At 40.6% G+C, this 12,006-nt stretch overlaps 1 protein-coding gene across 1 annotated transcript in view; it reads left to right on the top strand.

The window, feature by feature from the left end:
- The window catches only part of LOC149525610 (uncharacterized), a 46,378-nt gene extending 39,747 nt beyond the window's left edge, over positions 1 to 6,631 (top strand). The window contains exons 2-3 of the mRNA XM_089776175.1: positions 4,805 to 5,202; positions 6,349 to 6,631. Of these exons, the coding sequence (XP_089632301.1) occupies positions 4,805 to 5,202; positions 6,349 to 6,621 (671 nt within the window). The 3' untranslated portion in view covers positions 6,622 to 6,631. The remainder of the gene's footprint in view (positions 1 to 4,804; positions 5,203 to 6,348) is intronic.
- Positions 6,632 to 12,006: the final 5,375 nt, after the last annotated feature.

The following is a 12,006-nucleotide window of genomic DNA, read 5'->3' on the forward strand; positions in this document are numbered from 1 at the left end:
GTATCTTACTGTATCACACACACACATAAACTCCTCATGAAACAGAGCACTTATGGTAACTACATGATATATTCAGAAAATATAGCCTCCAGAGATTTTTGTGGGAAATCCTTTCTGCTAAAAGGAAACATTTTCAGTCTAATTATAATAGATTATTAGATTAATTTTTTAATTGGACAATGTAATTAAAATAACCCCTCATTAACAGACACAAGGGACATATCCATTGTCTAAAGTTCACTCTCAGAATTGTTGCTGCATTTTCAAAGGGTTGCAAAGTTGTTTTCATAAAGCAAATTATCATTCAAAATAGTTTGCTATGTTTGCATCAGCTGTCACTTATTGCATCAGCTGTCACTTACTGCAAATTTATTCTTAAAATAGTAGATTGACAGAATTTGTAAAACGCTTTTACAAATATGATAAATGTGACATACAGATGACCTTTACACAAGGCCACATGTTAATATTCAGGAGTATGCTTTTGTTTGTCTCGAACAATACCTGCCATTAAGAAAGCGTGGGTTGCCAATATGACCCTCTGTTAGAATGCTGGACCATTTCTGATTGGTCACCAGGAAGCATCATGTGTCTTTGATTGAAATGACATGGAAGATGTATGGTCGAAGTGCTGTACTCAGCACCACTGCTGTGATGTGAAGAAAACCACTTTGACCCAAATAGACCTGCAGTCAAACAATGTCGTACCAACCAAAGACAACATATTGGGAAGAAAAATGCTTGTAAACTGTGTGCTGGAAGATGTATTAGCCAGACGGCCATAGGGCAATCTTTGAACTATTGAAATCTTTAGAAATATTGTTTAGTTCTTGAACAATAGGTACAAACCTAATTAATCAAGCGTAGATGGTTATGCTGGCTCTTTACATAGTGAATCATTTTAGTGTAAGAATAGGGCTGTCACATTTATTTTGCTGACCACTTCACAGGTGCTTTCTTCCAAACGCTTAGTTTGAACATCCATTTTAATACCAATCGTGATTCTAATTCCAAAAATACATTACCAACAGATCCATGACACATTGCTAACAATTAATGTGCTTCCAAGTGTTTGTGTTTGTTTCCATTTTTATGTTTATGTTTTTATTGGGCTATGAGATGCTATTTTTTAGATTTTTGTTCTTGTTATTTTTAATTTGCAGTAGGAACATTTCTGACAGCTCCCCCAGAGGAGTATTTTAAACCTGCTGTAATATTAATGAGTAATGCTGCAAGCAAGCTGTACAGTTTCAATCTAAAATCCCTAAGTGCAGCCCCATCCTGGAAAATGCTGTAAAACTCTAGTGAATTCCCATGTACATTCAGTTCCTGTTGAATTGAATGGGAGTTGAAGGAATTCAGTTCTTTTCAAGATTAGACTCTTTTAATATCCAGGGTGCCACTAGTTTCCATTGTCTGGCACATCAACATACAAATAACTAGAGCCCTGCAGATATCCACAGACAATTGTGCAGATAGTGGATTGGATGTGAATAGAATCCTGCTTAACTTACCCGCAGCACCTGGCCCGTGGCAGCTGGCTTAGGCAGTCACGAGGGTGCAGCTTGCGTGGGGCTGGTGGCCAGCAGTCAATGGCTGGGGCTGGGAGGCAGGCCAGAAGCAGGGCTGTCTAGCACTTGCTCATGTGTCACTTCCTGTCCAGTAGCTTAGGCCCCTCTCAAGCAGTACTGGCATCCTCATCATGACTTAGGCCAGGAGCACTGGCTAGTCTGCTGTCTCCTGGTCTCACTCTCTTGCCACGGGGATTGGAGTGGGTGGGGAACAGCCCTTCCCACCACTCTTTATCTCCCGTCGCTGCCCTTATTCTGCCTCTTTCCTGCAACACCATCCTTGCTCATTCATCTCTGCTCAACATGCATCCCCTCATCTCTAGCCTGTGAAAGGTGGCTTGCTGCTGCTGGCTGGTAGATGTCAGGTTGGATGCATGTTGATTGTGGCAAATTCAGATTGGCTACAGATCCACATTTTTGTATTCGTGCAAGCTCTACAGATAACTACAATCTTAACAAATGCTCTAACAATTAAAAAATAATGTAGGGAGCCTAATGGCTGAAGACTTCCAGGCTGCTGACAGCAAACAATAACTTAATTAAGCACATATCTGTATTGCTTTCTAGAAGCTGTTTTTCTGTTAGTGATATAATCTCACAATTAATTTGCATGGTCAACAAACCAATTATGAGGACATTGACTACTTCTAATTTTACCTCAAACTATTGAGTACTGCAGCATTCAGAAAATAATGCGAACCATCACAGTGTTGGGTTATGGTTAATCTCTAAATAACATTTTTTTGCGGAGGATGCAAATTATAAGAACATAAGAACATAAGAACGGCCGTACTGGGTCAGACCAAAGGTCCATCTAGCCCAGTATCCTGTCTACCGACAGTGGCCAGCACCAGGTGCCCCAGAGAGGGTGGACCGAAGACAATGATCAAGCGATTTGTCTCCTGCCATCCCTCTCCAGCCTCTGACAAACAGAGGCCAAGGACACCATTTTATCCCCGGGCTAATAGCCTTTTATGGACCTAACCTCCATGAATTTATCCAGCTTCTATTTAAACTCTGTTATAGTTCTAGCCTTCACAGCCTCCTCTGGCAAGGAGTTCCACAGGTTGACTACACGCTGTGTGAAGAAGAACTTTCTTTTATTAGTTTTAAACCTGCTACCCATTAATTTCATTTGGTGTCCTCTAGTTCTTCTATTATGGGAACTAATAAATAACTTTTCTTTATCAGTCCTCTCCACACCACTCATGATTTTATAGACCTCTATCATATCCCCCTCAGTCTCCTCTTTTCTAAACTGAAAAGTCCCAGTCGCTTTAACCTCTCCTCATATGGGACCCGTTCCAAACCCCTAATCATTTTAGTTGCCCTTTTCTGAACCCTTTCCAAGGCCAAAATATCTTTTCTGAGGTGAGGAGACCACATCTGTACACAGTATTCAAGATGTGGGCGTACCATAGTTTTATACAGGGGCAGTAAGATATTCTGGGTCTTATTTTCTATCCCTTTACTAATAATTCCTAGCATCCTATTTGCCTTTTTGACCGCTGCTGCACTCTGTGTGGAAGTTTTCAGAGAACTGTCCACGATAACTCCAAGATCTCTTTCCTGATCTGTCGTAGCCAAATTAGCCCCCATCATACTGTACGTATAGTTGGGGTTATTTTTCCCGATGTGCATTACTTTACACTTATCCACATTAAATTTCATTTTCCATTTTGTTGCCCAATCACTCAGTTTGGTGAGATCTTCTTGGAGTCCCTCACAGTCTGCTTCTGTCTTGACTATCCTAAACAGTTTGGTATCATCTGCAAACTTTACTACCTCACTGCTTACCCCTTTCTCCAGATCATTATGTTTTAAGAATTGTAATCAAACATGATGACTACATTTATAGTAACTAAGTTGCACTGTAACCTAGGCTATGGTTCAGGAAAGCATTTGAATGTATGTTTAAGTCCATCCCTATTCTAGACAGAAGTTAAACATGCTTAACTTTAAGCAAGTGCTCAAAGTCAAGTATGTGTTCTATCCTGAATAAAGATACTTTTCTTAATTATGGCCTAAATGATGTGCTGAATAGAAATGGCATACTTAAGCACATGTTTCACTAAGCACATGTTTAAATGCTTAGGTCCTGTTACAATAAGGTACTTAAGTACATATGTAAATACATTGTTGAATTGAGGGCATGCACTCTATAACTTTTGAATGCATCAAGAAAACATTATTTTTTGCAGTTCTAAATATAAGCATTAACGTTCATTACTTATTGTTTATTCCTGTGTTGTAATTATGGTATTGCCATATTAAAATCAGTTATGTATATAAGAAACTTCTAATTTCACATGGTAGGTACAGACTGAGTATTATCTCCCCCTGTCTGGGGAATATGGGTGCTCTCCATCTCATTGCTTGCCTCAGTGGTTCACTACAGCTCTCAGTCTAACCTCTTTATTTCATGGGAAAGACATAGTCCGATTTAGCCACTCTCGTAATTGGCATAGCAGGGGGAAAATGAAGGGGGAAAATCTCTTCATCTCTAGTGGCCTCTCCAGACATGGAGGCAACAGATTAGATTTCTTAACTCAGTTTCTCCCCCTCTAGCAGGGTTTACCCCTCTTAGATTTCTGGGCTGTTCCCTGGGCAGGGCTCTCCCTGCCCCTCACTTCTGTACTTGCAGGGTTCCTTCTTGGTACCTGAAAGTGTCTGCAAACTTCCTGCTCTCTTGCAGCATATCTTCCTTTCCACTGCTCCTGGTGCACCACTACACTAACTAAAGGGGGGGGCTTACAATCAGTTCCAGACAGTCCTTGATTGATTCCAGGTATCCCAATCAAACCTAACTATATCAACTGGTTCTAGCAGGTTCTAAATTGCCTCCAAGTGTCTTAATTAACTTGCAGTAGACCTTGTTTGGTTATCATGGGAACAGAGACTTGTTTAACCTGTCACTAGTATACCTGCTTCCTGTTACTTTCATGCAGCCATCTGTGTTCTTGCAGGCTACTGGTGTTAGGGAGTTCATGATTCATGTTTTGAGGCTTTTCTCTACAACTACATGAGTCAGAAACATACTTTTTCTTTATAATAAAACCTGACATCGCCTGATTCCAATAGCTGTGGCTTTCAAAAAAAACACCAAATAGCATCAGAGATGACACCACGGAGTACGTGAAAAATAGTTATTTTCCATCTGTCTTCATTCTGCTGTAGTTTGATAAATGTAATACAAATGTATGTCTTTTAACTTTTTTTTTTCTCTATTTTAGTCTCTTTTAGAAGAAGACAAAAACAAGTTGTACCAACCAATAGACCCATTCACCTTAAATATAAAGTTCCAAAATTACCTCCACCAAGCTTGGCTTCTAGTGAGGAAAATCTGTCTGAAGCAATTGTCCAGCCACCTACACCATCAATTAGAAACCAGGAGACCCCTTTACCACAGACTATTAAAACAGAAGAAGAGAAAGTATCACCTGAGCTGTTACAGACTAACACAGAAATTGATGAAGATACAGAGTTAGATGAACTAGACAAGCTTAGGAACAGTGTTTCTCCATTACTTTCTGAAAAAGAACACACTTCCTCAGACTGCAGTAGGCCAACTTCAAGTATAAAAAGCAACCTGACATTGTTCAGCTTTGAGAGAGAAACTGATTGGTCAGGTATGTACTATGTAAATTCCTTTCTCTCTAATATTTTTCTACTGGTATTTATTTACTCCATTTTACTTTTAGACTAGTCTTCAGCAGGACAGTATTTTAGGTGGATAGATAATAAATTAAGATATGTTTGAATCACCTATCTTGTGTATCATGCTTCCAAAACGAGTTGAAGAGAGTGACCATATTTTCTGTTGCAAATGAAATAATTAAATATTGAACTGTTTTTATTACTCCCCAGCCCCCACCACACACATACCCTGTGCCCTCAAGCCCTTGCAGTGCTAAATGCTCCTGTCTTTGGAACCTGATGAGAAATCAAATTACATTTTTAAGGATACTCATGTTTTCTGTATGGTAGGGCTAATGACAAGAAAAAGATATCAAAGTGCAACCCTTTCTCCCAGGTAAGGATGCATAATTACTCAAGTAATCCCACTGGGTCACTGAAGAAGATGTCTAATGTATGGGGGATGGTGTTTCAAGTACCAATTTCTTGGGGCACGTCTATGCTAGGAGATAAGGTCAAATTAAGATACGCAACCTCAGCTACGTTAATTGCGTAGCTGAAGCTGAAATACCTTAATGCAACTTTTGGTGCTGTCCACTCTGCAGGAAGTCGAAGGGAGAACACTCTCCCTTCAACTTCCCTTACTCCTTGTGGAAGGGTTACCGGCATAGACCAGAGAGCCCCTCTCCGTTCGAATTACTGTGTCTTCACTAGACCAACTAATTAGAACCCTGGAAGATCAACAGCCGCAGCTTCTATCTTCTCTGTAGTGTAGACATACCCTTGGTTACTGTATCCTGATGAGATTGGATAAACCATTTTAGTCCTCACATGGTATAAAGACTTTATCATCATTCACTTGGGGTGCCTTTCCAAGATCATTTGTGTCTTTGTCACTCATGAGTGACGTGCTCCTTGCCAATAAAATGTTTATGTATCTGTATAGTGAGAATGCTGTTTTTCTGGGTGCATGTGCCTTTCATGCACGCGTGTCTGTATATATTTGCACAGATACTTAAAAATAGCTATTTTACAGATTTTACTATAGAACTTTCCAGTACAACCATCAGCAGAGAAGGCAGCACACTTCCTTCTCAGATTCACTCTCTCTTTTTCTATGTCAGCAGAGGCTTCTTCTCACACAGAACTTGAAGCAGCCAGTAGCAGGAGCCAAACATCTTTCCAACCCATTCTGCATAGAGGCTCTCTATCGGTGGCAAGTGGTTTCTGCGATGGTTTTATGAGCCCTCGTTTGAACAGTTCCAGTTACCATGGTACTGCAGACATTCTCCAGGATTCATCATATTCTGTGAAAAAATGCTCAGGGCAAACATCTTCTTTCGTAGAAATTTGGCATGACCGTTTCCTTCACCACTGGCCTGTTCTTCCACCGATCTCCCCACAAAGAGGTTAATAAATGTTTATTTTTTCCTCTGTTTCCATATGGTTTGTTCACAGGCTTTTGCTTGTGTGTGTTTGAATGCTCACTTGCATTGACTGCTGTGAGGGAATTGTTCCACGAATGCTGGCCATCTTCAAATCAATGCCTGCACATAACAACAGAAAGTGCCTCAGATGTAGTGGTTTCCACAGGACCATTGTTAGGCTTTTGTGAAGCATTTTTGAACCTAATAAATAATGTCAAAAGTCTCTATCTGAGCCAAAAATGTTCCTTTTGAAACAGCTCTAATAGTATTTTTTTGTTCTGTGATGTCTCCCAGTGTTGCAAAGAATTTGAGCTTCACAATAGGAATCCGGTGTATCGCGTGCCACTTTGCAAAGTGGTTTTTTTTTTCAATAAAGCCTTTTTATTTTGTGAAGAACACCCATCTTTTAACTTAAATACATTTTTTTGTTAAATAATCATCCTCATTTTGAACATTACTCTTTTAAATGAAACTAAATTCCACAAAATACAGTATGGTCAAATTTTAATGATGCAGGAATGAAGTGAAGGAAAATGAAATATTGAACTCAATTACATGCTATTTCAATGAGTTTCCTCGGTGTTGTGTTGTATAATTTATAATTAAATTAAGGCCAAAGCCATTTGCTTTATGCACTGAGAAGCAATGATCACTATGGTCAAACATAATTGGAATGGTCCTTACTGGCATAAAAATCCTTTAATCTAAATCCTGATGACAATATATGATGAAAGAAAGTCCAATTAACTGGAGCCTCACTACAATTCATTATAGGCCATATACTATGCAATAGCAACAAACTCAGATTATCCTTAAACAGCAGTATAATTTGTAGGCAATATCACCATCAGGGGAGCTGACAGCCTTGCTGGACCCCTAGGCAAGGTAGGGGGCAGCTCTGCGCTCTTGGAAGGGGTGGGGCCTCAGATGGAAGGGGCAGGGCTGCTGTAGCCAACCCTCAATATCACCCAGACCATGGCATGACCCCTCCCCCCAGCCCTTGGTCCTGCTTGGAATGTGCCTCTTGGTGCTCTAATGGTGATTTAAAGGACCCAGGGCTCCAGGTGCTGCTGCTGCTTCAGTAGCACCAGCAGCAGCCAAGTCCTCAGGACCTTTTGAATCTCTAGATCCATGTCAATTGACCCCCTTTCCCCCTCTGTTGACAGGCCTGATCATCATGTCTAGGATATAGTAGTCTCTCAAATCTACCTACTGCCAGGGAGCACATTTACTAGATGTATTTGATTTCTGTGCATTGTACTTTCCTTTTTTATTTTTGGGGAGGTCTTGATATTTGTGGGAAAGTAAAAAGACTTACATGTGTGTGTGTTGAGTCCAGTATGGTTTTAAGCTTATTTGATATTGTAAGTACCGGTTGAACCTCTCTAGTCCAGAACTCTCTGGTCCAGAAATATCCATTGTCCAGAATGATTTTAGTGAGCTGGATATCCACATATCATGGGTGTGGCCAAATTTTTCACATTCCCATAAAGTGTGTTTAGCCACCAGCTCTGGCTTTCAGTGTTCTGTGCTGTTATTTAGCTCTAATTTACCCCTAAACATCTTCTGACAGCCCAGTAGGCAGTGGAAGTGTTGACCGTGTTGCTAGACAATATTGACCCTGATGGCCCAGAAAATTTGCTTGTTCAGAACCGGTCAGGTCCCCATGGTTCCAGTCTAGAGAGGTTCAACCCGTATTCACTTACCTTCTAAGGTATCTTTCATTCATAGAAAGATAAATTGCATTTTGACATGGGGGGGGGGCTATAGTAGAAATAGATACTATATGATATACAGACAGGCTACCTTTTGTGTTTTCAGGGATCAATGCAAGGCCAAAAACAAAATTAAAGTCTCTGCAACTGTATTACAGAACATCATTCTAGACATTGGCACTGATACATTTCAGCCTCTAATATTCTGTGCTGTAGTTCAGCTGACTTTTGTCAGTGTTCATTTTTTTATGTAGTCCATATTTAAAAAATGTCACCGTACATCTATACACCATTGGTAGGCTCTGCACTATGGAAATTGTTACAGCAGGTGGTACATATTGTAAATGCTGGTTGCCATGGCTTCCCAAGGAAACAATGGCTTCCAGTAAGTGTGAGTTGATAAGACATGGTGTGCAAGATTGCACCTCATATCCTTTTTGTTGGGAAGAAAAACGAGTGTCACCAATATATTTTTCTTATATATTGATAAATATCATCTCTGTCATTTAGTCATTAATGTAGGGAAAACTGAACAATGTAAAGTACAGAAAAACACTTCAAAATTACTCAAAAAATAAAAGTCCATGTTTGCCTCTGAATGTTCCATATCAAGATGAATAGAAGGATGATCTTTTCTAACTACCTTCTTCCAAATTTAACCCGTCGTCTCAAAGTCCAGCAGTGTTCTTTCTGGCTGTGCATTGCCACCTGCAATTAAGATTTTGCAATCAGAACTTAGTTAATTGTCTTGTTGATCTGTGAGCTAAAAAAGAAAAAGTATCGATGTTCTCTCTAATGTTTCCCATCCATGTGCAGGATAATTTTTGTTCTGTGCACTGAGGCATGTGTGGATGTATACCACCAGCAGAAACACATGCTGCTGGCTATGCGTTGCTGTGGGTCCTCTGCTAATCAGCTGGGCAGCATTTGAATATCTCCTGGATGGCTGCCCAAGCACACAGCTTACAGGGAACACTGGTCAGCATTGTCTGGCTATCCCAAAGGACAGGAGATACTTGATATGTTTTAATCAGGTCACATGTTTATTATTAGATGTCTGGGCCACTCAGCAGATGAAAGTATACAATACACATAGGCCAAACTGGAGGAGAAAAATTCCTTCTCAGTGCTGTTATAAAGGAGCAGCTAGCCAGATGCCCGCAGCAGGTCCCGATGAAACCTGGCATTTTGCCCCACCAAAGGGAGAGAAGGTGGGTCCTGCTTCACCTGCTCCTGGGCAAAAGGAGTTCTCCCAGCCAGGCTTGCCTATTTTAAATTCCTCAGCCCCAGGATATGAGACAGCATCTCTATGCTGATCCATTCCCTTTTTGTGGCATCTCTCCCCTCTCCAGCCCAGTGCTTTTTTTGTGACGGTACTGCCCAGTATGCAGTACTGGGAAGTCCAGTCAGAGCTTACCTGGAAAGAACAGAGCGTACTGGCACCTCTGTAATGAAAATGGCCGACAGCCAGCCTGTCTTAAAGGGACTGCGTCTCTTAAAAAGGGCAATGCCAGCCCCACCGCCTTTTTTTTTTGCTCAACAACTTTTCCTCTGGAGTACTAGCACCTTCTTTTTTACACTGCTCCAGCCTATAATCACGGTTCCATCTCCCTTAGCAAGCCGCACTATAGCCCCCCAGCATAAAGGTGCCGTGCAGACATTTGTTCTGAAAAGCAAATGGAAGTAAGAAGTCTTTAAAAAAAACCCTTATTTTTATACTTAATCACATGGCTGGATTACACAAAGGGAGCAGTTCTGTTGTGCAGCAGACATCCAATAGTCCTGTTTCTGACTCTAGTTGCACTTTTTTTATTTTTTCCTTTTTTGGAATGCTACCAAAATCCACAGGGGGAAACAATGTCATTTAAAATTATTCCTACCATTTGAAAGTTCACAATGTGATTGTAAGTGACAGAAATGAGGAACCAGAGAACATGGAGAAATTCTATTTTTTCATGAAAATTTTAGAAATTTCTCAAGATTTCTGCTAGCTTCACAACATATTTTAGAATTTTATTTTAAGAATAATAGGGATGCACTCGTAGTGAAACTTATCAAATGCCCCCAAAATTAACAAATGTCTAAATTTGAGACCCTCCTTTGAGCTTGAGGTGCAGGCCTAATGGCATCCTGCCCCCGTCGCCTCCCGATTGGTCCTGCTTCTTAGTAATGAGTTCCTACTTCTACCTTTAGGACTTAATAATCCATCTTCTTTGGCACGTGTGCACAATTTGCACTATAACTATTGTGGAAACATTTGCAGCCAGAAATATTGTAAATAACATAGAAATCATGGTCCAGTGGCTTAACTGCTATCCTATGATACAGAAACATGGGTTCTTCTCTGAGTCTGGTAGGCTATGTCTACACTACAGAGAAGATTGAAGCAGCAGCAATCAATCTTCTTGGAGGATTTGGTCAATGGGGCCAGCAGTGGACAAGAAACATGGGTAGAGAGAGAGAGCTTGGATGCTCCAAACCCACTAATTTTTCTGCAGGAGTGCTCTGACTCTGGAGCATCTATGGAGTCTGCACCTGTGCATAAGCCTGTCTCAGCATACTGGGGATGGGAGTTGGAACAGGTGATCTTCTGAGAATGTTTTTAGTCCTACATTTCTATGATTCCATTATGTTAAGTCTCTCTCTTGGCTTGTTGCTCCATTGCTTGAACAAGAGCATCAGTAGCATCCATGTGTTTTCCCATTTTCATCATGACTTAGGGTATGTCTACACTACCCTCCTAGTTCGAACTAGGAGGGTAATGTAGGCATACCGCACTTGAAAATGAAGCCCGGGATTTGAATTTCCCGGGCTTCATTTGCATAAGCAGGGAGCCGCCATTTTTAAATCCCCGCTGCTTCGAACCCCGTACAGCGCGGCAACACGGGGCTTGAACTAGGTAGTTCGGACTAGGTTCCTATTCCGAACTACCGTTACTCCTCGTGAAATGAGGTGTACCGGTAGTTCGGAATAGGCACCGTAGTCCGAACTACCTAGTTCGAGCCCCGTGTAGCCGCGCTGCACGGGGTTCGAAGCAGCGGGGATTTAAAAATGGCGGCTCCCCACTTATGCAAATGAAGCCCGGGAAATTCAAATCCCAGGCTTCATTTGCAAGTGCGGTATGCCTACATTACCCCGCTAGTTCGAACTAGCGGGGTAGTGTAGACATACCCTTAGTTATTTTCAAGAGCTAGTTGAAAAAAACTGGAAAAGATTTGTATGAAATTTTGTCAGTTTCCATTTTAAAAAATCTTAAATTGCTTCTTTTCAGAATATGAATCAAGGATATTAAAGATCCACATTAAAGATAACACAGCAGTCATTTGGATAAAGATGCTTGCTCTTCTGAGAAGTTCATCTCAGTACCTTTTGTTAGATTTATTAAACATGTCTATTGCATAGTCCTTGGTGCATATACAAATTAAGTATATCTGAATTTAGCCTGCCCTTGATTTTCCTTTGGCACCTTATGTATACAGACAAAATGACACACACTCTTGGATATCTTAGCTAATTAGAATAGACAGTAACATCTGTTTTGGTCACAAATTAATAATAAAATTATTTGGATTGGAAAGAATTATTAAGAGGTTATATAGTCCATGAACTATTTTTTCATCTTGACAAAGAAATTTGGAGCTGTACATTGTCCTCCCC

Source organism: Pelodiscus sinensis, chromosome 1, assembly GCF_052426305.1.
Source record: "Pelodiscus sinensis isolate ZL-2025 chromosome 1, ASM5242630v1, whole genome shotgun sequence".
Classification (NCBI taxonomy): Eukaryota; Metazoa; Chordata; order Testudines; family Trionychidae; genus Pelodiscus; species Pelodiscus sinensis.